Genomic DNA, 26,837 nt, shown 5'->3' on the forward strand with positions numbered 1-26,837 from the left:
GAGATTGGCATCCATCATTAATCAAACCAGCAATCTTTTCCTTACTAAGCAAATATATTGAGAGAAATGTTGTTACGTGTGTTAGATTATGATTGTCATTGTAATAATACAATGGTGCAAATAAATACAGCCTGCCTGGAAGTTTGTACAAATTGCATTGTGTATTTTCAGAGTAACAATCTCAACACATTTTTAAATGTGTTTTTGAACAGATTTTTCTTATCTGATTAAGAAAATGGATGAAGATGAAGAAATTCTACTCAAGAAGCTGAAAGCACTGGTTACAAATATCAAATGGAGCCCAAAGGAGGTCGCTGACTTGTTTGATGCTCTTTTGAAGAGATTTGAGTCATCAGTAAATGACAAATCACATCTCCTCATGTGGATGATCAAAATGTTGCACTGCATAGAGATTCACTTTATTACTTCAGACTGGAAAAATGAAGATGGAAAAACACTTCTGGAACTGCTCCAAGACAAAGCTGTAACAGATGAAACCTTGAAGGAATATTTAGCCAATGACAGAGAGAAGACTCTGGAGGAAATACTTGATGAAATTCGGCAAGAAAAGTTGAACCAGATTGATGAAAACATTTTAAATAATATCAAAGATATTGTATCAACAGTTAATGAAGGGCGTGATATTCCTGAGGACGGCTCACAGAAGAGTGAACTGAAAACCATCTTAAAGAAGCTCTGTTTGGCAGTGGAAAAAACTAAAACTAAAACTATTAAAAAGCCATTTCGGCCACGACTGACACAGATGGTGAGCTGGTGTCTGATGGCTCTTTCAGAAACAGGGCGATTGATTCAGGTTGACACAGGAGAGGGGAAGTCTTGCATTGCGGCCATGTTTGCAGCTTTTCGAGCTCTGAGAGGAGAAAAAGTCGACATCATGTCAAGTTCATCAGTTCTTGCAGAGAGAGATTTTAAAGAATGGGAAGGATTTTATAAAGAGTTGAATATCACTGCTGATTATAACTGCAACAGGCCTGATGTAGAACTAAAAAAGTGCTATGAGTGTCAAGTTGTTTATGGCACTGCAGAAAACTTTGCTGGTGACTGGCTTCGGCACCACTTTCAGAGGTTGGACATATTAGGGCAGAGGAAATTCCAGTGTGCAGTAGTGGATGAAGTGGATTCCCTGATGCTAGACAAGGGTCATCATGTAGTCTATTTAAGCAGTAACATGCCAGCTTTACAGCATCTCAACCCACTCTTGGCATGTATATGGGCCACTGTTAATCATTACAAGAAAACTGGCACAGATACAACAGTAGGACCAAAATATCCTTTTTATCAAGTGCTGGAAAACATGATGGACAAAGATGGTGATGAGTCCATCATTTGTCAGATAGCAGAGGACACAGGTATACTGTCAAAAGGATCAGTCAAGGACCTGAGAAAGAACCCGAGCCTCTTAAATGAAATGACTAAGAGTGCGACTGCTGACCAGCTGGGTGAGTTCTTTAAAATGATGGAAAGGAAATTTCCATCTTCCCAGTTTGCTCTCCACCTCATAAACAGCAATGGTGAAATAGACAAACTCAACAAGGAGCAGCTGAGTGAAAATGTGGAAAGCAGAAGAGTGTCACTGCTTTTACTTGATGGTGGCTTCTGTCAGTACATGTACTCTGATCACAATAGCGTGGTGAGAGCTGTAGAAGAGGAAGTAAAGAGATCAATTGATTTTACACCCTGTGAACTGAACCAAGCTAAAAGCAGCTGCTACGTCCCAGGCTTATTTTCAGAGCTGGTCAAATCTAAACTAAAGGTCTGGATTGAAAATGCATTTGAAGCTCAAGTCATGACAGAGGACCATGAATATGTGATGGAGAAACATGGAATCGTGCCTGTGGACTACAGCTGCACAGGGGTTGTTGAAAACTACATGAAGTGGACAGATGGACTTCAACAGTTTATTGAAATGAAACACGAGTCAAAGATGAGTGACATGACAGCCATCACAAACTACATGTCTAATGTGGGCTTGCTTCAAAAGTACAAAAACCAGTTTGGAAGTCAGATCTACGGGATGTCTGGAACTCTTGGCCAAAAAGAGGAGATTCAGACGTTGCAAAAAATCTATGATGGTATCAAAACCTGTCAGATACCTTCATTCAAATGTAGAAAGCTGTTTGAGGTTGAAGGTGTTGTTGTAGAAGATGAAAAAGAATGGATTGAAAAACTCTGTGATGTTGTCATTGTACAAACCAGCCCTACATCATACAGGGATCCTAGAGCTGTGCTCATCATCTGTGAGACCATCAAACGAGCAAAGATGATCCATAGCAGTCTAGGAGACAGAGTCACAAATAAAACTCTTTATATAAACAACAACATGGACAACAGTGTGATCATTTCCAAGGAGCTTGAAACAGGAGAAGTCATCATAGCAACAAACCTCGCTGGCCGTGGAACAGACCTTCAGGTTTCTGACACAGTAAAGGGAGCTGGAGGTTTGTTTGTTGTGCAGACCTTCCTGCCAAAGAATGCTCGTGTAGAGGCGCAGGCATTCGGTCGAACTGCCAGACAAGGATCTCCAGGATCTGCTCAGCTCATTGTCTGTTTGAGTCATCTGGCAGAATCTCTTCAATTGCTGCTTTCAATAAGGAAACTTTATTCTTTATTGAGAAGTCTAACAGATGTCAGGCCACTTAAACAATTTAGGTTTGTGATGCAATTAAGGTTGTATAAACAAGTCAACAGTAATAAAGCATCTGCAGAAATGTCTTCAGTGCTGAAGGATATTTTGTCTGGAGCGTCACAGCAGGAAGTAAAGATAATTAAACAGGTCAGAGACAGCACAGTGGCTGATGAGCTATCAAGCTACTTGGAGTCTCAGATCCCAGACATGAAGAAGAAGGAAGAACTCTTCAATGATTATCTGGATGTACTGGATGATCTGTATACAAGCAGCAACAACAAACCAGAAGCTTCAGATTTGTCTGCTCTGAATGAGTTTTGGGGTATGTGGCTACTCACAAGCTTCAGTGCAAAAGACTCTACTGAAGAGTTGAAAAGTCGACTGAAAACAGACCTGGATACTGTGAGGCAGAAACTCAGACAGAGAGAATCACCATCATCAAACCTCTACCACTACATTAGCTTTGGTAATGACCTGCGTGAAAAGGGGAAGTTTGCAGAGAGCATCAACATGTACACTAAAGCCATTCAGAAGGATCACTGTTGGGGAGCTATTGCATATTACAACCGTGCTTTTACATCTTTGAAGCAGCAAAACAGGAGTCAGAGTCCAGACTGCATCAATCGAGCTCTAGAAGATTTGCAAAATGCACTCAAGTCTGTTCAGCTTCACTGTGACCAACTTGAAGTCACTCACAGGTTCTTAACACAGCACACCAAAAACAACAAGAGTGCTTCACTCACAAGACTTGACAAACACTTCATGGCTAGATGCACAGTGTTGGAGTCATTCAAGATAAACATTACAGAGGCCATAAAGAAAGTGGACAGAGCCAGAGATACAGGTGGAAATGTAAAAGTGGAGGAGAGTCTAGTCTACTTCATGGTTCCACTGGTGCATTTTTTGCCTTTTATGATCCATTTAAGGGAATCAGTGCCTGTTATCCGCTCTAGAGATCCTCTGATGTGCCGCCAGCTAATCAGCCACCCCTCCTTTGATATTCTAAATGAACTTGAGTCTCTTAAATCTCTGGGCCTCACTCATGTCTATACATTAGACACAGTGTTTTCACTAGGAGGCTTTTTCTCAAAGATTACTAGAAAAATAATGAAGACAATTTAGGAGGCAGGTGTTTAAGTAAACAAGGGCTGCTCTAAAGAATATTTGTTAGGTTTCGAAGAATGGGAGTAAAATAATGGCAGCAACCAGTTATACCCATCAGCCTCCTAGTAGATACAACTATGGCATAAGTTTTAAAGTCTTATGTTGTCATCTCATGTTGTTAACTCACATAATTTCACATCCATAGCTATACTGTTAAGTAAGTCACAGTTGGTCCAACTAGATTTAGTTATGTTTCTTTGTACAATGTCACTGCAATTCTGACAATTAATCATTAAAATTAAGTGATGTATAATATGTGTCTGGGCTCATGAATAAAGTAAAGACAATAACACAGTCAAACATTAACAAGTGAATGTACTCTGGTCTGATTGGTGGATGAGACCTGAAGAACCATCATACACCTGCTACTATGGTCAGACTTGCAGTTCTATAGAAGGTTTTGGTAGCATCAGTGACCTGAGCACTATCTGGGTGACTTTATTGGCAGGTTTGTGGTCATATTAAGTAAAACACTAAGTCCAGCATATGAGTTATGGTCATTCTAAGAGATGGAAATGAATCAGGGTGAAAAAGCGCAGCTGTGTGAGCACTTCTGAGTCAGTAGATGGCAGCACCAGACTGTGTTTCTATCAAAGCACGGTAAGAAGATTATGGTTGGTAATTCATCATCATATCAGATAATTTAGGAGAAACAATCCGCATCTTTCTGTCTTCTGATTTCTTAGATTATGCGTGAGAGCTTAGTGTATAAACACCTTACTGTATACTGAACCATATCTATTCCTTTTGAATGGATGAAGGGACGTGAAAGATTATGATGAAGTTTTTTACACAAAATCAGCTCGTTCCTGTTTATAGACAGAAAGGTGGAAAACAGAAGATTTTATCAAACTGTGGGAAAACTGGGCAAAATTCATCACTTAAAAATGAAACACAACTTGTGTGAGCATTTGTTTGGCAGAATTGACTTTAGTAGAAATAATTTTTGACTGAACCAAAAAGGAGTTCAAATTTAGAACTACTGACAGAACTGAGGAACCATGTGGATCTAAACTAATGACTCAAATAAGTTTAGAATAAAATCTGTGAAAAGCCCGAGTTTGTCTACATTTGTCTGCATGAAACAGCAAATTAATGTTTGGGTAAAATATTCATTTTTAGTCATTAATTTTTTTTTATAATTTTTTTGTTTCCACATATACCCTGAAACATCATGAAGTAGTGTATAAACCCATGATGTGAATCCTGTTGATGAGGAAGAGGCTGAGCTCATTATTGGAGCTTTAGTTTACCTGATCAAGTCCATACAGAGTGTTTCTATTACAATTAGAATTGTATCTAATATGCAGACGACACTGAGATAAGACATCCCACTTACAATTTAACTCAATAACTTTGTGAAAATAATGAGATGTTAAATGTCTCCAACTCATCTCTGACTGAATGAGGACAAATGTCAAACATGTCCTCATTTCATTATGAGGACATCAACACAGCCTGAACCATGGCGGTAAAACCATCACCTGATGGAGGAACATCACTCGTTCAAACAGCGCCTGTAATAAATTATCTGAAGCTTTCCTGCGAAGTTTTAAGCCCCTGAGTGATGTTCCTGCTGCTTCTAGTCTGCGGCTGTGGGTTTATTTGTGTTTGTTGTTGTTACTGCTCAGCAGTCGGTTAGCCACATTTCACATTTGTCCCCAGCCCCCAGCGCTCTTTCTGAAACCCAAAGAACCTCACGAGAAGAAAAAGAAGTGAGAACAAACTTTATTGTTCCTGCGAGAAAGCAGGCGACAACAGTCTTACACTTGGAAATAAAATATAACCGGAAACAGTAAAAATATTAAAGACAGTGCATTATGCATTATTTGTAAAATACATAGTATCATTTCTATATTGTGGAAGAGATATTGCCAATATGGCCATAATAAGACAGTTAAGAGCAGGTTGAGGACAACATGCTTTTGAACATACAAAATAATGATTTTTAAAACGTTTGAGACCAGCAGCTGGTTCCAGTGGTTGGACTGGTGGGTTACTTCAGTAAGGAGTAAACATCTGGCTCTTGTACAAAGTCTGAAAACACAAAATACACAAAGTTCAAACAGCATAAGAAAAGTATAAAACTGAGCCCGTCTGTTATATTTATATGAAGCAAATTGACAGAATTGTATCAAATCAATCATAGTGAAAATAACTTATCCAAAAAACATTTTCATTAAGGAAACATTTCTCAGTGGGTTCAAACTCATGTAATTCTGAAATTTGACTACACTAATGACTTAAATCCACAACCACTTTAGCTAAAAGTGTTTCAGCCAGGCTGTCGCAAATAAGGTTTTGATGTGAAAGAAACCCAGCAGGAAGTTGCTGGTGCAGTAGTTTATGTCAAAGGAGAGAGTGTCAGCAGAGCGGTTCGCTGAGCTGCACTCATACACTAAAAGCAAAAGGGTTGTTTCCAAAAGGTAACATGTTCGCGTCTCTTATTTTCTTTGTGGAGTCAAAATCAAAAGATATTAAAGTAAAGAATCTGAAAAGACTGAGCTGCTCAAAATGTTCTTCAGCAGCTGATCAAAAAGAAGCAGCAACAAACAGGAAGGCAGTGGCCTCCCTCTTGGCAGTCACAGTTCTTCACACCACTTCCTGTGCTCACACTGAAGGTTAACATAGGACTCATAAGTCCTTATCATAACCAATGTGATGAATTGGTTATGTCATGCGGCAAGTGTGACACCACAGCTCAACGTCTGCTAGACAGACTGCAGTCATCTCCTGAACAACACTGCCATTAGGAAAAAATAAATAAAATAAAATAAAAATGTAGCATAGGAGTTAAAGAAGTCAAATGAAATCGTGGAGACTTTTTCAAATTTTTCTCCAGAATGTCTCATCTTTTCCGTCTTGTCCTCAGTACAATCTCTCCACTGATATGACTGGAAACACTGATATAATCCTGTACTCGTGTCTTCAACCAGGTGCACCACGCTGTCAAATGCAACAAGCTAAAAAAAAGATTCGAGAGGTCACAGAGAAGCCGAAACAACATCAAAGCTCGTGGTGCACCAACAGCTGTGACATCACTTCTGGTCTGTGTTGCTGTGTTAGACGGTGATAATGGCGAGCATGAACAGGATCAGATATCTGTGGGAACCATCATAACTTTCATCTTGATAATTCTGTTGATTTCCGTTGACCTTTACCGATGATGGAGGAGGCCAAAAATTGTTATTGATACTTTTAGTCTAGTAACAGATGTAAGTACATTTTTCACTGCTGGTGAAATCTATTGACTTTTAGTGTGTCTATTTGAACGAGAGGGCTTTGCTTCTTCATGCTTTCCTGGCTCATGCTGCTTACACACTTTATATTTTACAAAGAGAAAACTTTTCAGGAAGTAACCTTGTTTTCTTTGTACTGAACAAAGAGCATGTTTACCTCCAGATCTGTTTGATCGGATTTCTGTTTGTTCATAATTGATGTCTTCAGTTCTCACTGCTGTGTAGACTACAGCTGAATCACTCCCTGCACAAGAAAACAAACACAGGTCATCAGTGCAAGCAGTAAAGCTTATAAAAATATTGTCAGTATGCAGGGTGCATGTTAAAGAAAGAGTTATGATTTCCTATATAAAAATACTTCTTAGAGACCGTTGGGGGTTTCAGAACCTCTGTGGCTGGATTTCCTGTTTCACTCAAAACACCCCAGTGACATTTCGACTTTTGGCATTAAGTCCAGTTGAAATTCCACAAAGACACCCACACTTTGTCACACCATGTACACAATATCATCAACGGTGTGATGAGAACTCACCTTTTGTAGTACACTACTGGTTTGGTATGTTTTAAACTTTAATGCTCTCAACTGCAGCAGTTACTTCCTTCTCTTGTTGTTTCACCTGAACATATTTTAGGGGATACTTTGCGATACAGAATTAGAATTTCACTGATTTTCACGTAGAGCTTTACTGGCATGTTGTGTAATTAATAAAGAGCCATTAAAGTTTTGTATAAATATTGATCATCCAGTGGTTGCTTATTTAAGGTAAAGTAGTCCAGCTGAGAAGTAATAAATGCAGAAGCTAGTTTTTCAAGGTCACTCTGAGACAGTCCATTTAGATAGATAGCATATTTCTAAGATTTTCAGGGCCAAGTACAATAACATCAGTTTTATCTGAATTTAGAAGGAGAGAATTAGAGTTCATCCAGGTTTTTATGTCTTTATTCCTGCAGTTTAACTAATTGGTTTGTGTTACCTGGCATCATGGATACATTTTCAGTTTGTTTTTTGTCTGTTTGGGAGCTGACACACATCTGGTCCCAACTCTGGATAGTCGTATTTTGGGAGGTTTAATAAATTTGTCCATATTTCTAGAAATGAGAGCTGCTCCATCCAAAGTGGGATGGATGCCGTCTCTCCTAACAAGACCAGGTTTCCTCCAGAAGAGAAATTATCTATGAAGCCCACATCGTTTCTGGGACACCACTCAGACAGCCAGCAATTTAAGGAGAACATGCAGCTAAACATGTCACTCCTGGTCTGATTGGGGAGGGGACCAGAGAAAACTACAGAATCTGACAGTGTTTTGGCAAAGTTACACACCGATTCAATATTGATTTTAGTGACCTCCGATTGGGTGTCATTACTGCCGGCGTGAATTATGATTTTACTGAAATTACCCTTAGCCAGCAGTTTTAAATTTCCCTCAATGTCGCCTGCTCTGGCTCCTGGAAGACAATTGACTATGGTTGCCGGTGTCTCTAGCTTCACATGTCTGAGAACAGAATTGCCAATTACCTGAGTTTGACCCTCAGTGGGTGTGGCCGAGTGGGGGAAAGACGGGTACTAAGTAACTAAACATCTGACACAATGAGCAGGAAAGTGCAGGAGGGACAGGTGAAGAGGCCATGCTGCTAGCGAGTCAGCTAATAGCTAAGCTAAGCTATTAAACCCTAAAGACACATTGAGTGAAAACTTTAAATATAAATTAGCGAGTTAATAAACAGAGCGTGTGCTTTGGATGAAATATGTGAAGATTATACAATGCAATAAGAAGTTATCTATATTGTTTTATTAAATTGTTGTGTGTTATAACAGGAAGTGACACTCAGAGATAACGCACATAACAACAGACAACATTTAAACTAGTTTACCTTCCTGTTAGTGTTGAATTCAACTGTGAGCTGCAGATGAGTCATTTAATCTCTTTATCTCCATTAACAGCTTTATCAAAACACATCAGTGTGAACACTGCTAAGCAGCTTTGCAGGTTTCTGGAGCTCCAACTATACTGCAACGCGTGAGCAAAGTGCAAACAAGACCGACCACAGATAATCGAACAGCATCCTAGTATTTACAACACATATAAACCCAATGAACTACATAAAAACTTGAGAGATATGAAAAAAGACCCAAAGTCTTTTTTTTCTTATCTTTAGCTGTTGGACAAACGGCCTCACATTTTTCTCTAGAATATGTTGGAACAAAGAGGACTACACTGCCATGTCTAAAGCTGGTATGAGGTGTTTATGTGCACATTCTGCCCAGTAATCTCCAATGCGTCCCTGTCCTATGTTAAAAAAAAAAAGACATTGTTCCTGAAGTCTGTGCTATGCTCAGACACAACTTAGCAAACTACCCAAATGTCTGCCTCAGAAGGTTCTAGTTTGTTTTGCATAGGATCGCATAGAGCCCTGTAAAAACTCTCTTTATCACGTGACATGTGAAACACTGAGACCCTCAACAGTTTTATTTCTTCTATTGGTACTGCTGTGAAAAACAAAAACAGAACTGATACAGAATGTTATATGTGAACTGACGGACTGTGGTTACTCTATTCACATGTTAACTACAGGGAAATGTGTTATCTGGTCAAAAGGTCAGTATATCACGCAAACTATAAAATGATTAACTACATAAAACTAAAACTCAGAATTTGGATACAGGTGACAATTACTATGAGGAGATTTAATTTACTGTTTGTACAAACTGTTCATCTACATTTTTCCTCTTTTCTTAAGAGGCCTGCAGTAAAACCTGAGCAGAGACATCAAACTGATTGACCACAGGCTATTAACCTCTGTTACACACAGTATGACCCTGGTTTTATTGTTTTAATCTAATATGCTAATTTTATTATTTTAAATGTCATTCCAATTATCATTTTATTTTTATTTTTATTTTTTTTACCTGCATGTCAGGTGTACAGCTCTTTGTTTTCAGCTGGGAGTTGTTCTGAAAGTTCTATATAAATAAATTGCTTGCTTGTCTAAAACCAACTTTGAGCTAATAAAGACACAGACCAGCAGTAAGAGAACAAAATTCACCAATCGTCATCTACAAACACAGAACAACTATAGTGTGATCATTTTAGAATTGAACTGATTTAAGTGAATAGTTTAAGGTGCATGTTAATGCAAGGAACAGGCAGAAGTGTCCGTCAGAACCAGCCGCAGATTTTACTGGAACCTGAGCCTTTTTTCTGCATAACTTTCCCAGAAGGTACCAATAACTCTTAACACCTGAAATGTACTAGCTCACCTTTTTAAAATTGTATTAAGGATCAAAGTGTGTACTATTAGGGGTGTGGTCTGCTTGCCTTCGTTTAGCCAATTGAAATAACTGAATTGGCCTGAACTATAATCCAATTATCTGACAAATAAAATGGGTTATGGCTAATTAGCAGGTATTAGCAGCGTAATAACCAAGCTAGATAGCATTAGCTGTTAAATTAGCAAAACCTTCTCTTCGAATTATAGTTACTTCTGGCTCCAAACAAACGAGACAACAAAGGCTAAAACAATAACAATGACACTTGAAAATGCCTTAAGATGTATATGGAAGAAAATGTTGTGTGACATTACACATTGCTCTCTTTTAAACACAATTTATAGTCTCAGCCCAGCTGAAGATTTAACCATTATGGATATAAGCAAGGCTTAGATGAAAATACTAGAAAGCAAATTCTGTAAATGTTGTTTGTGAAATTGAAGAACTCCCTTTTCCTAAGAAAAAGACTGTTATCAAACGTGTTTGCTTGCATTAAGACCTTTTATACTAAACCAAATCCTTACCTTTTGAGTAAAATGTCGCATACAAGTATATACTGTACACACACAAACACAAAGTACATAAAAATCTACCTGTGTGTAGTTTAACTGACTGTTGTTGGTGATGTAATTCTTTGAGATCACTGTATGTGAGGCCATCTTCAGCTTTTTCCAAATTAACTGAAACAAACCAACACGAACACCAAATTAATTTAGCACAGTGATCTTAACGAATACTTGTTAGTAGATAACATGTAACAAATAGTTTACATAACTCTCTACGTTATATTTCTCATTCTCACCTGCAGACTTCCTACAAACACGTTGTCTCACCAATAGAACCACTAACACCAGCAGAACCACAACACACACTGATCCAACAGGCAACAACACAGAGAGAAGCAAGAATGAATCAGGAGGAGAGGTAATAATGGAGACTGGTGTCGGTGTGGATGTAGGTGGAGGTGTGGTGGTGTGTTCCCCTAAAATAAAGCAAACACAGTCATTAAGTTGTCGTCACATTGTGAATGTTGAAAGCTGCAGAAACACAGACAGGTGAGTGTGTCACCTGTGACAGTGATCCAGCTGGATGGAGACTCTCCATGACCGCTGATGTCACACTTGTAGAGGCCTTCATCAGACCTGGAAACATGCTGGATGGTCACGTGACCTGTAGTCTCATCCCCAATGAGGGAGCCATCTTTATAGAAAGCAGCTGGGAGGTTGGAGGGAGTGGTCTTTGTTGTACAGAGCAGAGTGACGTCATCTCCCTCCATCACAGGGAGGACAGGACTCTGCAGGATCACTGATCCACCTCAACACAGAGACAAACTACAGCATTTCATCCATTTACACACAGCTTCATCAACACTAACTCCACACACTCAGCTTACCAGTGACTGTCAGGTTAACCATGTTACTGATGGGACCCTCTCTGGACTCACACCAGTAAACTCCACTGTCTGATTCATATAGTTTGCTGATGTTACAGGAAGAACCAGCTGGTTTTCCCCACCCATCTCTTCCACACTGAGTCCTCTGTTGTTTGCTTGTGTTTCTCCTCAGAGTCCATCCAGCAGAGCTGTCGTCCTCCTCACAGCTCAGAGACACAAAGTTTCTTTTAAAGAACTGAGAGCTGCTGGGACTCACAGTCAGACGAGCTGTGAGGGTTAAAATGAAATAATGTTGAGACTTTTGTTATTGTAAAAAAAAATACATGATATATTAAATCATTTCATAAAACAGCTAAATCTAAATACATGAAACTTTGTGTGGCTGTAACTAAATCTCAACAGATTAAGAGCAGGTTATTTGATTCTGTGGTGTACTGTATCTAACCAGTTGCTGAGTTCATGAGAAGAGAAAAACATTTATTTTGTGTTGATAACACAACTTCATTCTGAGCATTTAACAGATGTAAGCAGACACAGAAGAAGGTCACTGACCTTGGTGTGTTGCACAGCTCAGCAGTGAGATCACAGCTGGAAACAGATGGTTATAAGTTTAACACAATAACCCTGAAGAAAAACATGACAAACCCGGGTCGTACTGTATGCCTCACTGCTGATTTTGTCTCTACTGCTGTGCAAAATAGAGAACAGTGGATGCTGTAGTTCATCTCCATACCATTAGAGCTTCTGTGGTAGGTAATGTTAAATATTAGATTAGCAACTTTGGATTTGATTTCTGGGTTTATTTCAAAATAAAACAACGACTCATGCAGGTGTATGTGTTACTGACATGAACAGGCTGTCCTGCTCTCAAGCATTGTTTTAGAAGAAAGATAAAAATGACAGTGGTGTTACTTAGACGGTGATGGTATTTATGCTTTATTAATAAATTTATTGGAAAGCAAAACATATGATCATTTTTACTTTTTGTTGTGATTTTGGATGTTACCAATGTAAACATTGCAAACTATTCACGACTCAGTGCCTAATTACTATCAGTTATACAAAGTTTCCAGGTAATATCGCTGTTAACTCATTTTTTAATTTCCCTTCCCTTTTTTCTGTGGAAATGTCTGTCATCTGTTATCACTTAGCAACAAAGAAGACTTTAAACAATCAAAAAAATAAACATTGTTAAAAGTGAGAGATTTTACTCACAGAACAGACAGCGCAAACACGTTTCCTCCATTGTCCTTCGCACTAACTTCAAGTTTTTTTTCTTTTATTGATTTTTGTCAGTTGCACCAATTTAAGCCCTCCCTCTTCCTCCCCAGCAAACCTGGTGGAAACCTTAGCGTCATTTCCCCTGTTAAAACCGATAAAAAGAAAGAAAAAAAAGAACAGAAAAATGTACATGTACAGTTAAATGTTAACCGGATTTGTTCATAGAAACGAGGTCAAGCCACACTGTGTCCTCCTAACATCAGAAAGTTGTTTTTGTTGTCTCAGCTTTTCTTCTTGTCAATTTGTTTTCTTGTGTGTGGGTGGTTTGCAGTATGGATTTTAAATTGGAGCACTTTACTTAAGGTCAGACTAAGAAGAAGTTTAACAGGACAATAGAAGACGATGTGATACTTATGAATTTATGTAATATTTAATAATATGTGAAGAAAAAATAAATATTTGGACCGTTTCCCAGCTACCATTTGTCCCGTTGCTGTAAACATACGTTTAAATAAGATCAGGATACAAGCAGACAGAAATATTGTGCAGTCCCAGAATACTGCACTTTAAAAACTAGAGCATGTAACATTTACGAGTTTGTAAATGCGCACAATAAGCACTTCATTCTAACGCCATCTCCAGTAGATGGAGACATTTGCTTGGCTGTGGTTTATAAAGAGTGTGGCTGTAATTGCTGAGGTCATGATCGCAGGGTTTTTGTGCTTTTTCTATTATTAGGATTTTAAGAAATTGTGATTATTTACAGCTTTGCTGTTAGAACTTTTTATAGTTTAGTATATTTTCTTTTTATACTTCTTGTTAAAGTTCCCTCATCTTACTGTGTGCCCTTAATGATGATTACTATCACATTAAATATGGACAAAGGTTGCATCTGGTCACAAAGTAACATCCACACCTCTTGTGTTGACGTGTAGTTGCACATCCTCATCATCGTAATTGCTTTCTGATGTGCTGACATGTGGCACCCTGAATATTTTAAGTGTGTAATAAAACCTGGCCACCTTCTTTTGCTTTTGTTGTTACAATAGTTTACATCAGGGGTGGGCAACTCCAGGCCTCGAGTGCCGGTGTCCTGCAGGTTTTAGATGTCCTTGATCCAACACAGCTGATTTAAATGGCTAAATTACCTCTTCAACATGTCTTGAAGTTCTCCAGAGGCCTGGTAATGAACTTATCATTTGATTCAGGTGTGTTGACCCAGGGTGAGATCTAAAACCTGCAGGATACCGGCCCTCGAGGCCTGGAGTTGCCCACCCCTGGTTTACATCATTGAACAGAGCGAAATTTGCTCCCATCTGATGTGGTGTTAGGGTGATATTAAATTTCGCCAGTAGGTGCCAGTGGCGGCTCAGACAAATGAGTGACTGGCAAAGTAATCCCTTACAAAAGTAATGCAGGCCAGTCATTGTAATGGAAGCTGTCAGTAACACAGAGCTGCTGTTTTGCCGTGTTTCAGAGCAATAAACCTCAACATGCACCTGGATGAGCCTTGGCTTCCTTCAGTGTGTAACATACATCCTCCATCTTCATCATCATGAAGCACCCTCCGTGGTCGTATTGCTCTCTGACACTCTTTAGTTGTGTCTGCAGTGTGTTTAGCTGTAGCTCATTATACAAAACAAACCTGAATCAGGCTCGTTCCAGCACAACAGGTCAACCAGGAAGCTTTGTTTAAATGTTATAACGACAAAGCTGCCACATGGAAGAAATTCAAGAAGATCAAGTTGTATTGCCGAAGTTAAAATTAATGTGAGGTGAAACACATTTAGCTTGTATTTGAGACCACAGGCCTTGGTTTACAATAGAGACAGACAAGGCTGTAGGTCCACTTTATTCTGATACTGGTTGAGGGTTCTGAGAGGGAAACATACACATGAGGAATATGTAATGCCGGCAAATCACAACCTCAAAGACATCTTCACTGAGACTGTCACTATTTTCCCAGATTCCCTCCTTAGCTCACCTGCTCAGTCTGACCACAGTGACCTTTTCTCACACCTGTGCTGTGTTTTCAAGGATGTTTTCCACAAATAAAGCCACTTCTATGTCACTGAAAACACCTCATTAAATAAAATTAGTCAATTATGAAGTAAGTCGTGCACACTTGTTAAGCTACTCATCTTTTTGATTTCCATCCACTATCACAATCCTCATATAAGAAGTACAAGTACAAGCCCTGCTCTCCTTACTGCTTCTTCTCCACTTCATAACAGCGAATTAGCCCTAAAAATCAGCTTATTGGATAAAATAGTATCTGCTGTTTCCTGAGACTGCATAATAAAGGGAGTGTTTGTACTGAATTAATTAAAAAACCTTTCACATAAAACAACTCTATTAAGAGCCTTTTTAAATTTCAAAATATACTTTATTTGTTCTACAGATACAAGAGCTCTGTATTTTTGTATTTCCTTGAAATCTTCCAAAGAAAAAACTCAGGTCACTTTATCTTAGTTTTGGTTGTGAAATGAAGCCTTTAATAAAAAATAAGGATTTTTTTTTTAAAGGGGGACAGTGTAACCAGATGTGTGTGCAAATGTTTTCTAATCAGTATGTCTTTTTTTCTTTTGCTAGATATGTTGATGCCAGGCCTCCTGAAAATGAGATTTTTAATCTCAATGAGATTTTTTACCTGGATAAATAAAAGACAAATAAAAAAAAAAAGTTCTTTAGTTGAGAGATGAGAAAGTGATCTGTTTTCAAAGAGATTATTTTTCATCTTTAATGTTTGCTCAGAATTATAACCTCCCTTTCCTGTAAAACGTGTTCAGTGAGGAAGAGTTCCTCCCCTCCTGTTGACCTGAAGCCAGAACCGTTGAGCTTCAAATCTATTCACCTTGAGAGCATGGAGCGAGCACGACTGCTGTCGCACTGCTGGGCTTTGTTGTTTCTCCACTCCTCCCTGACTGCTGCTGCAGGTGAGTTTTTTTACTGTACTTAAGTAGAATTTTCATGTAGCTGTACCAACAGAGCTTATTGCATACAAAAGAGAGGTAAGAGGCTAAAGCATTACATTTATGTATCATTTATATAGTTATACTCAGAGGTTAAGTATCTGTACTTTTACATAGTAAATCATTTCTGCACTGTTGCTATCTGTGTGTGTGTGTCATTTCAGTTGTTGTCAGTAATTGACTGATTAATGTGTATGTCACTTAATCTTGAAGCTGCAGCTTATTTAAATCACTGAGTTAAGACTTTCCAGAATAATATGAGATCATTCATTGGTAGAGTGACTAATAATTATATTTTTAAGTGACACGTATTTGTTTGTTTCATGAATATAAAATCTTGAAGCAAATGTATCACAAAAACACCGACACACACCCACACACACACACACACACACACACACACACACACACACACGCACACACACACGCACACACACACGCACACACACACGCACACACCCACACACACACACATTTACTATAAAGGAACATAGCTTCAATACTGAAAGAGGATACAGGAAGAGGATCTGTGTGTCTTCTCAACAGAGACCTTTAGCAGGAACAGGTTATTCAAGGTGCCTGTGACTACGTGTTTGTCTTAGGAGTTCCCCAAGGGATTTCCCAAATGGGTTTTTCCTTTTTTAACTCTAACAATTAGGGAGATCCTAACCTTGTGAGCTCATAGATTGTTGTATCCATACCTGTATCACATATTACATCTGGTGATCTCTAATTGCAGAATAACAGTTTGTCTGCTTAATACACACCGGTTGTCTCTTTTGTCCTGTAGACCTCGTAAACATCACAGCTGAATCTGGACAGAATGTCACTTTGTCATGCAGAGCCAACAACAACAACCTCGTTACATTTCTGGAGTGGAGCAAACATGGTCTTAGGAAAGGATATTTACTTTTGTACCGGGATGAGCGGTTTGATCTAGAGAACCAGCATCCATCGTTTAAGAACCGAGTGGAGCTACGGGACAGACAGATGAAGGGTGGAGACGTGTCGTTGATACTGAAGGATGTGACACTTGATGACCGCGGAAGTTATGAGTGTCGTGTTGAGACAAAAATGAACCGCAAAAAGAGAGCGAATCAGGATGACGACCCCGTCATCATCATCAGCCTGAATGTTGTTCCTCCAGGTGAAGTGAAGCTGCTTCCTGGTTGTTGTTGTTTGTTTCTAAAGATGTTGTTGATGAGACTTTGTAGAAAGCAGCTGGTGCGTATGTCTGACACCTGTTTATAACCTACAGGGCAGCCGGGAGGTGACGAGGAGGATGGAGAGAAGAAGGGACAAAGAAGTCGTAACAGTATTCTCATTGTGGCAGTTCCCACTGTTCTTGTCTTTGGTCTTCTTGCTGTACTGATCTATAGAAAACACAAAAGACAGATTCAGGGTCCAGATGAATACCAGCCTCCAGCTGAAGTGATGACTATTTGAAATGTCTCAGATTCTACAGCTTCTACAGTGTCCTGATGATGCTTCAAATCCTCTCATCAACTGTGTGTAGAAAAGCAGCCTGACTCAGTAAACATGTTCAATGGACTGTACAGTCCACTGTAGGGCCCATATATGTCCCATGGAACATTACTGGAACTCCCTTATTCACCAAGGGTCGCTAAAAATGTCATTTCTACACCAGCTTCTCTTCCTGACACCACCCATCAGGGACCTTTGTTTGGGCTCGCCCTTTTGGGCCATGGAGACCCTGAAGGGGAATTCTGCGGACACATGTGAGCACATATGTTTGCTTTGAAATGAGATGCATCTGATACAGGGATAGTGGGAGGTCTTTGTGCTCACAGTGGGGTTTATGGTTTGAAGAGAGGTAATGGAAACAGCTGTTGTGCAGACACCGTCACAAAGTGCTAACTGACACGTTATCTCTTACTGACTGAGAGGAAAGTCCAGAGCAAACCCTAGTGTGGGAGTCAAATGTCCACCTGGAATCATATTTTTAAACGATAAATAATAATACAGCTGCATAATAGTGTTTTTTCTGAGCCATGTACACATGGCAACAATGCAACTGTGTCCTGCCCATTAAACACTCTGTTTATAGTTACAGTGAAAACATTGGTTGCTAGGGTGAGGTGGCATCAGATAATCTGCTGTTGTTCCTGTTACTCTACCTCTGTCACATGAGGTAAAAACTCAACATAGATAAACAGATTTTCTCACTAAGATTTCCTGCTGAGATAAACTGCAGCAATATGATTTATTTGAAGTCTTTAAACGCAAACTAAATGAGCTTCAGTGCTTCCTCCCTCATGAAATAAAAGTGATCACGTTGTCGCATAATTCATAGTGACTATCAGACCAAATAGTCAGCATGGCTGAGGAGCTCATTATGTAAATGAATATTACATGTGTACTGTATCTTACAGCAGAACTGGATAATATGCTGATATGTTTTAAACTTGAAACTGTTTGCAAAGCTCACAGGTGAACTCTCACTGCAGTGTAGCTCCATCTGTCTTCAGTTTGGCTGGTCTAATATTTCTGTTATCATTAGCTTAACTGGCATCAGATATGCTGAAGGCTTTTAAACAGGAAGGAGTAAAGTTGATCATCAGGAAGAGAAAAAAATAGTAGTTATTCTTTTTTTTAAAACTTGTGATGAATTTTATTTGTTTGAAATACCCTGGAAGAACTACATCCACCATCACAATCTTAATCAACACAGCGTCAGAAGAGTGTGTTTTGTTTTGTTTTAAATCAGACATGTTAAAATCATATATTACTGATCTGATGACAAAAAACTTGCACAATTTAATAAAAAAAAAAAAATTAAACATTGCAAATCCATCCACTCACTTAAAAAATAGGTTCCATCTCTACATGCATGTTGTGTTGTGATTGTCCTGTGGTGCTCTGGAAGAGAACCAAATACATATTTAAATGAGGTAAACTGGGGGAAAAATAGTCTATGGGATTTAAAAAAGAGACGTGATGTTAGTTCTACACCTCAAACATGTCTGTTTATAAAAATGTGTTCATTTCTATCTAGAGTGTAAAAACTGTGGAGATAAATATAAATCTGAAACTAAACAGAAATCCTGTGTCCTGTGTGAAACATCAAAATGTACTATTTATATGAATTAAAAAAGAAAACCATATTTTCCATGTACATGAGCATAATTAAAATTAGCAGCTGCAGATGATCTCAGAAATGCATCCTGATTGAAAATAGGAAAACAAAGTAGGAAGAGCTTCATGAAGAACTTCATGTACTCTGCAGCTTTAAGAATGCAGTGAACCATTCAGGTTTGGATGTTTCTCTGTAATGTAAACAAGCAGGAAGTTCTTATTACTCATAATTCCTTTTTAATCGTATGATCTGTGATTGCAGTTCAACCACCGAACCCTGCCCTGTTTCTTTTTTTTTTCCTTTTTGTTTTTGCTTCTTGATAACAAAAGGAGAAAAAACTTGCCTATGTAGAATTTTTAAACCATTTAAAATCACAATTCATAGTTTTATATGTGAATTATATAATGTTAAATTACTATTAAACAAATGACTGACTAAGTATTTTAGACTTCAGCCATATTCCATATAAATCAGGTATCATACAAAAATAAAAATAGAGTCATGACAATAAAAGAATATGACTTTAAGGACTTAACAACATTACTTCAGATATAGTGCACCAACATCTCTGATACATTAGTGCTAAGGGAACACTGAATGACCTGCTGGTTTTCTTTTTTTTATGAAGAAGCAGAACATTTGCACAAAATCACCAACACACCACATGAATCCTGCCAATTATTCACTTCCTTATAACCCACTGAATCAGGTACTGAAGCAGTGATGCACTGAATGAAGCTTCGGACCTCTGTGATCACGTTGCTCTGTTTAAACAAACCAGGGCTTCTGAAGCAATGCACTGATTTTTTAGACGCATGCGCTGGAGATTCAGCTTCAAACAGACAATCATTAGCTATTAGTGTACTTCTCATGTTTCTGAGTTCTTTATTTGGGTCCCACCTGTCATGGTCCTGGGTTATGTGACCCAGTGTTTTGCATTTCAATGTATTTTGTTATTCATTTGTTTTCCAGTTTCATTTTAGCTTATCTTGTTAATTTCTATCAGGCCCAGGTGGCTGTTTTAGTGATTTGTTTATTGGATCCTCTCGTGTCATCAGCCCTGTGTTTTAGTCTCCCTTGTTGGTTCATGTTATTAAGTTCATGTCATGTCTGTGTCTCGTCAGGTTTACTGTTTATTTTGAAAGTCTCGTTTCCATGTTTTGTTTTACTTCCCCTGCGGCATCACTATGTTCATTCTAGTCAGCTGTCTCCTCGTGGGTTTCCACTTCCCTTGATCACCTCTTAGTCTGTGTGTTTTCTTTCAGTCTTCGTCGGATCGTCTGTGTCGCCTCCCTCCATGTGTATATAGTCATTGGCATAGTTGTTTAGTGTTACATTTAACTCTTGCCCCTGTTTGCCTTCGTTTCAGTTGTATTCATGTTATCAGCCACAATAAAGGCTCGTTTTTTTGTAGCTCAGTTTTGTCTCCCTCCCTGTCTGCCTTTGAGTCCCTAGCTAAAACACACGGGCATACGTCGCCATGACACTACCTCTGCCAGCCACGCAACCACCGTGACAAGTTGTGCGTTGTCAGCACTCATCATTGTTGATGGTGGGAGCATTCTGTCTTCTGCTGTGAGAGCATTGGAGATATTTGTTTCTCTGGTAGTGATGGCCAAATGAAGCCTTGCGATTACTGGAAGCTTTACATCCAATTGGTTCAAAAAATGGTTAGTTTCTTGAGGCTTCATATGCACATAAACCCCCTCTTCTGGTCAAAATCTTTACTGTTATTTCAACTATTTGTCATTCCGGACACATTGAGCCCTCTGTAATTTGCATATCAAAAGAATCCACTGAAGATGCCGTTACTGCAGCCATCCACACAGCCTTCTCACACCTCGAATATGAGGACACCTATGTTTGAATGCTGTTTATAGACTACAGATTCATTCAACACCGTCATCCTAAACAGACTGATGGGTCATATCAAAATTTTTTTAGTTTTTAGTTCACAAATTATTTGGATTATGAAAGGAGCAAGCTGAAAGATTTCCATATTTCCTTAAACTCTCCCAGAGAAAACACGCAGATCGCTTAATATATGTTGTAAAAACCTGATTATTAAAACAACATATGAGATCATTTTTAAAAGTACAACATTGTCACCCGATGTGACTACTGTAATCAGTAGTGCGTCTTTTTTTGGCTAGAAATATACTTTATTTAAGAAAGATGGGGGTTAACCTGGCTGTTTTCAAAGCCTGATTATATTTTCATATCTAATTTTTTTTTTTTTTAATGGGCTGTAATTATGATGCCTGTAATCTCTATTTGGAAACTAACGTCATAAGAGCTCCTCCCATTTGATGTCAACAAAGAGCCGTTGAAATTCTAATCTACTCAGCTTGAGAGCATGGAGAGAGCCGGGCAGCTGTCGCACTGCTGGACGCTATTGTTTCTTCACTTCTGCCTGTCAGCATCTGCATGTGAGTGTGTGTGTGTGTGTGTGACTTTTTGGACAATGTGGGGAATCTCCAACACATATGTACATACATACATATATGTATATTTGTCCCTTTAATGTGTATGTCATAATCTTAAATCTGCAGCTGATTTCATTCCCCTTGTTAAGATTGGTGAGATTTAATTCAAAATAATATGACATCATTTAATAGATTTATTAGTAGACTGACATTTTATGTTGGGCAGCAAGTCTTTCTGTGTGAAGTTTGCATGTTCTCTCCATGTTTGCATGGCTTCTCTCCACTTGTTTTGGCTTCCTCCTACAGTCCAAAGACATGCAGTAAGTGGGGTTAGGTTACTTGATGATTCTAAATTGCCCGTAGGTCTGGGTGTGACTGGTTGTCTGTCTTTATGTTCAGGTGATTATTTATAAATCATTGAACCAAATGTATCTCATAACCAAATGTATCTCATAACCAAATGTATCTCATTAACAAGCATGTTTCCTGTATAGGAGCACAGTATCTTAATACCGAAAAAACCATGTGGGAAGAGTTGTGTGGGTTTCAGTTACAGGTTTTTGCCTCAGAAATGTTTTCCAGCCTTTAGCATGTGGGTGCATGGAACCTATAACCATATCCTGTTTATAAGAGTTTTATATCTGATGGATGTCATTGGGGAATCACCCTCATGTCACCAAGAAATGTCCAAAGAGTCTTTTTCTTTCTTTCTTTTTTAGCTCTAATAATTATGGGAGAGCCCAAACATGTGACCTCACAGATTGTTATATCAATACCTGTATCACATATTACATGTGGTGATCTCTAATTGCAGAATAACAGAATTTGTCAGCTTAATAGACACCGGTTGTGTCTTTTGTCTTGTAGACCTCGTAAACATCACAGCTGAATCTGGACAGAACGTCACTTTGTCATGCAGAGCCAACAACAACAACCTCGTCACATTTCTGGAGTGGAGCAAACATGGTCTTAGGAAAGGATATTTACTTTTGTACCGGGATGAGCGGTTTGATCTAGAGAACCAGCATCCATCGTTTAAGAACCGAGTGGAGCTACAGGACAGACAGATGAAGGATGGAGACGTGTCTTTGATTCTGAAAAATGTGACGCTTGATGACCGTGGAAGATACGAGTGTCGTGTTGAGACAAAAATAAATCGCAGGAAGAGAGCGAATCAGGATGACGACCCCGTCATCATCATCAGCCTGAATGTTGTTCCTCCAGGTGAGTGAGTAGAGTTGAGTGTGTGTGTGATCAGAGGTGAAGCTGCTTCCTGGTTGTTGATGTTTGTTTCTAAAGATGTTGTTGATGAGACTTTGTAGAAAGCAGCTGGTCTGAGTGATGTGATCAGAGTGCAGTAGATAATGTCTGACAGCAGTTTGAAGAGGAAATGGATTCTGTTCTGTTCTTCACTCATCACCTACCTGACAGCTGACACCTCACACCTGTTTCTCACCTGCAGGTCAGCCAGGAGGAGACACAGAGGATGGAGGGAAGGAGGAACGGGGAAGTGAGAAGATAGGGAGGCATAGCTCTGTCGGTGTGGCAGTTTCTGCTGTCCTTCTTTTGGGTGGTATTGTTGTGTTTTTGATCTACAGAAAACATAAAACAACACATAATCTGGACTCATACCAGCGTCCTGCTGAACTACAAACTGTTTAAAATGTGTCACATGTTTCTACAGCTGAACTGTCAGTGCCTCTGCTGCTGTTTCCTCAAACCTTATTTATTTGTTTTTTATACTGTTTTGCATATTAGAAGGTTTCAGCTCTATTTATGGTTCTATCTCTGTTCTGCCGCTACAGGAAGCTGAGAAAGGCATAATGTGGTAACTTTATCTCTGACTGACTGATGTGAAAGTCCCTAGCATTACATTTTCCTTCCAGTGTTGCGAGTCAAACTTCCAAGATTAAATTTGAATTTAGATTATCAATATGTGTTTTTTAAGCTTTAAACAGTTTCCAAAGCTCATGATTGAACTATGGATGTTACTTCTGTTGAGTTTGTGTGGTTTGATATTTACGTTATGAGCTTAACTGACATTGGAGATACTGAAAGCTTTTAAACAGGAAAGATTAAATTGCATTAACAGGGAGAGAAAACATGAGTGTTTCTTTATTTTAGCCTTTGTAATGATTGTTGAATAAATCTGCCTGTAAATGTTAATATGAACTGCACTGTAAGAACTCATGGGGTGAAGTACAGAGGAAGAGCTTGCTGTGCGAGTAGTTACAGCATGGTTTAACTACATTTATAACATCCACCGTCACATTAATGAGCAGCCCAGTGTCAGAGCAGTCAGATTTTAATGATATACATTAATACATATAAATACATACCATACATACATTTTTCCTTCACCCTGTGATTTATTTTCTTTAAAAGAAAGGCAAAATGACTAACAAAAGAAAGCAAAGATGAGCTTTTTGATAACTATCTTAGTCTGTTGTCTATTATCTCATGCCTCGACCTTCTTAATGTCAGTCACTTCTCATTTGTCTTTCAGTTTCAAACAATGAAGTGTATTCATGCCACAGAGGTCTTTATATAACATACTGTCCATATAAGAAGGGAAACCTGCTGCTGTTAGAGAGAGGAACTGAAGTCTTAAAACACAATGACTATGAGTCCACAGACCAAATCCTGAGAACACAGGAGGTGAAGGACTAGTTAAAAACAGGCCACGTACCTCAAACTGATTTGAATTGATTTGAATTTCAAATGTCTGCTCGTCATCTGTGTACACTCTCCTCTGTGTTTGCTCTGTTTTATTTACTCTGCGCTTCAGGATTCAGTATCGAGATAAACACAGAGCAACAAGAACCAAACAAGCCGAATTGAAACTGTTTGGGATTCTGGATAATTCGTTATTATATTACAAGTACAAGTTATAAGTAACTTGAATTTTAAAAAGAGAGAGAGAGTTTTGTTTAAAGAAGGATCGTAGCCAAAATAAAGACCCCCAAACAGATTTGAATAAATGGAAAATAATCCATATTTAACCACAATTTAGTTACCTGACGAAAAACAAACAAAAAAGTGTACAGAGAGAGAGAGAGAAGAGAGCAAGCAAACAGAAACACGCAGGTGAAACCCCCGAGCTGACAAACAGCACTATGCAGCAACTCATCAAGGAAATCTGAGGCCTTAAATACACATGTGAGGTAACCAGGGAGATGGAAACCACCAAGGACACACCTGAACGAGAACAGGGAAAAAATAAGATGGTAAACAAGACTATATAAAATGCACAAGGACAAGAGAAGCCACTACACAGGGGCTTTCTCATACAGCGATGGGGACTTTACATGATACCTGGATAAAAGGAAAACAGGGGAAAAGGGGGAATAACAAGACATGATAACTACAGTTACAGAACATGAAAGAAAACTCAACCTTACCTGGAAATAACTCAAATAGGAACAAAAGTTAGAATATGAAACTGTAACTAACCAAGAACAGAGCAAGTAAAGGTCAAAGCATCCAAAACTGAAATGTGAAAACCAAAAATAAAGGGTCAGTAAGAGCACCCTAACCATGTACAGGTTTACAACATTTATTTTGTGAGTTTAATTGTTAACAACAGCCGTTATAGGAACCAGAATCCCATCTCCACGAGTTTGAAGGCATTTTTGAGTCTCAAAATGTGGTTTTATTGTCAGGATTACAATTAGGTTATGGTTAGGTTCAGGGTAAGTTTCAGGGTTAGGCATTCATTTCATGATGGGTAGGGTTTGGGTAAGCGGCTAAGGAAAGCATTATGTCAATGAGATGTCCCCATAAGGAAATAAATAAACACGCGTGACTATGAGAAACATCTCTGCAGAGTTTTCTATGTTAATTATGTAGAAAAAAAAGTGACTCAGATGCAACAAATGAGTTTAGTACAAGTGAAACGGCCGGAGCTTTGAGGCCCTCAGACTCTCATTTATGTGTTTCTAGCACATATTTATTCTCCACTTTTCACAGACATCTCTATGCGCAACATCCATGGTGCACAGAGACGTCTGAACATTTTTAATTGTTATTTGTTTTCATTTATTATTTAATTATTGTTAAAAGCGTTCTTCGATATGTAAGCATGCAATATTGTGGGCAAAATCTTTAACACGAGCTCTAATTTAGACCCTCCCTTTACCAAAGAAAAAGTTGTACTGTATTGTATCGTCCCCAGTACAATCGTAAAAATTTTATTGGGCACTGCCAAGTTTTTGTGGACAGTGTGGGCCCAGTTGTTTCCTGATTTTCACATGAATACTGAGGGTTTGCCCACAATGACGCTGCACGAGTCCCAGTCAGACATGTTTGCTGGGAAACTCTCCTAATGTTTATGTCACTGTTATCTGAACTTAGCTGTACAGTAAGGCTGCTCGTGGAATTAAATCATTAAAAGATTCATAAAAACACAAAGAGGCTTCATTTCCAGCTATGGTGGAGTTTAAAATGAACGCTGCAGTGTATCCTCTGCTAGAGGAGGTAATGGAGGAATCATTGCATATGCATACAGTGAAACTTACCCTAATCCTTTGGTGAGAAAAAAGTATGAAGATTTTTAATGTGAAATGAAAGGGGAAAAAGCAGATTTTTAATTAGAATGACCTGAAATTTCTTTTTTTGTAAGCAATTTATCTGCTATTGAATGTGAGCACTCCTGCTTGAGCCACGGTTAGTTTCAGTTTTGCAGAAGTGATTATAAAAGCTGTTTGCTGCTTTTGTTTGGCTCATATAACCCATAATCACTCAGGTATCCTGCTGAACCAGAGATAAGAATATGCCACTCGCTCTCCTGAGCTTTGCTCCAAGCAACCGATGGTGACAAATCAAACAGTCGCTGATCATCTTACTAATAATAACCTTAACTAACCTTTAAAGCACATTTTGAGAACAGTCTTACATGTACCTTTGGAAAGCCTTTATTAGTATCAGGTACAATAAATCAGTAACACAATGAATAAAATAGGCTTCAAGTGTACTACATAAAATTATATAGAGATTTTTCTTGTTTTTACTTTTGACTCTGACTGACCAAAGTGAATTTTAAACCAAGCACCCTAAAATGTAATTGGAGCACAAAGTCCAGTGTGTGCTATTCCAGCTAGCATCTCCCCCTCCCACTGTATGTGCTACACAGTCTCAGTCAGGCTTTTTGTAAATGGGCACCTGTTTATGATGTCATGTTGGCTGTGGTATACCCTCTTTGGATCTGGTGCTCAGGGCCTGTTCCTGTCACGATCAAAGCCTCTGTGCTGGCCTGTCCAACATTAATCAGCATCAGCCAGGCTCAGAAACCTTTTGAGCCTGGCTGATAGAGGTGTGCTGTCCGAGATGACGTCTGCCTTCATCTAAACTGTTTCTAAACTTTATCTAGATGTTTCCTTGCTGCATTGAGCTTATGAGGCACAGATGTTTA

At 38.8% G+C, this 26,837-nt stretch overlaps 3 protein-coding genes across 3 annotated transcripts in view; 2 read left to right on the forward strand and 1 right to left on the reverse strand.

Annotated features, from left to right (window-relative positions):
• The window catches only part of LOC146673412 (uncharacterized), a 188,013-nt gene that overhangs the window by 110,939 nt on the left and 50,237 nt on the right, over window positions 1–26,837 (reverse strand). The gene's annotated exons all lie outside the window — the stretch shown is intronic.
• On the forward strand, window positions 15,796–18,967 carry LOC146673419 (uncharacterized). The gene is made up of 3 exons (XM_085401980.1): window positions 15,796–15,868; window positions 16,695–17,051; window positions 17,163–18,967. Exons 1-3 carry the CDS (start codon window positions 15,796–15,798, stop codon window positions 17,348–17,350), a joined length of 618 nt encoding a protein of 205 aa, XP_085258106.1. The 3' UTR covers window positions 17,351–18,967.
• LOC146673420 (uncharacterized) lies at window positions 21,358–23,305 on the forward strand. Its single transcript, XM_085401960.1, has 3 exons — window positions 21,358–21,430; window positions 22,295–22,651; window positions 22,890–23,305. Exons 1-3 carry the CDS (start codon window positions 21,358–21,360, stop codon window positions 23,087–23,089), a joined length of 630 nt encoding a protein of 209 aa, XP_085258086.1. The 3' UTR covers window positions 23,090–23,305.

The sequence above is a fragment of the Rhamphochromis longiceps genome, linkage group LG3, assembly GCF_057381845.1.
Source record: "Rhamphochromis longiceps isolate RC_006_pf linkage group LG3, R_longiceps_female_GT1.1, whole genome shotgun sequence".
NCBI lineage: Eukaryota > Metazoa > Chordata > Actinopteri > Cichliformes > Cichlidae > Rhamphochromis > Rhamphochromis longiceps.

Coding starts and splice junctions, on each gene's coding strand:
- LOC146673420 (XM_085401960.1), top strand. CDS start 21,358: ATGGAGAGAGCCGGGCAGCTGTCGCACTGCTGGACGCTATTGTTTCTT. Junction 21,431..22,294: donor CTGCCTGTCAGCATCTGCAT/GTGAGTGTGTGT, acceptor TTTGTCTTGTAG/ACCTCGTAAACATCACAGCT. Junction 22,652..22,889: donor CCTGAATGTTGTTCCTCCAG/GTGAGTGAGTAG, acceptor TCTCACCTGCAG/GTCAGCCAGGAGGAGACACA.
- LOC146673419 (XM_085401980.1), top strand. CDS start 15,796: ATGGAGCGAGCACGACTGCTGTCGCACTGCTGGGCTTTGTTGTTTCTC. Junction 15,869..16,694: donor CTCCCTGACTGCTGCTGCAG/GTGAGTTTTTTT, acceptor TTTGTCCTGTAG/ACCTCGTAAACATCACAGCT. Junction 17,052..17,162: donor CCTGAATGTTGTTCCTCCAG/GTGAAGTGAAGC, acceptor TATAACCTACAG/GGCAGCCGGGAGGTGACGAG.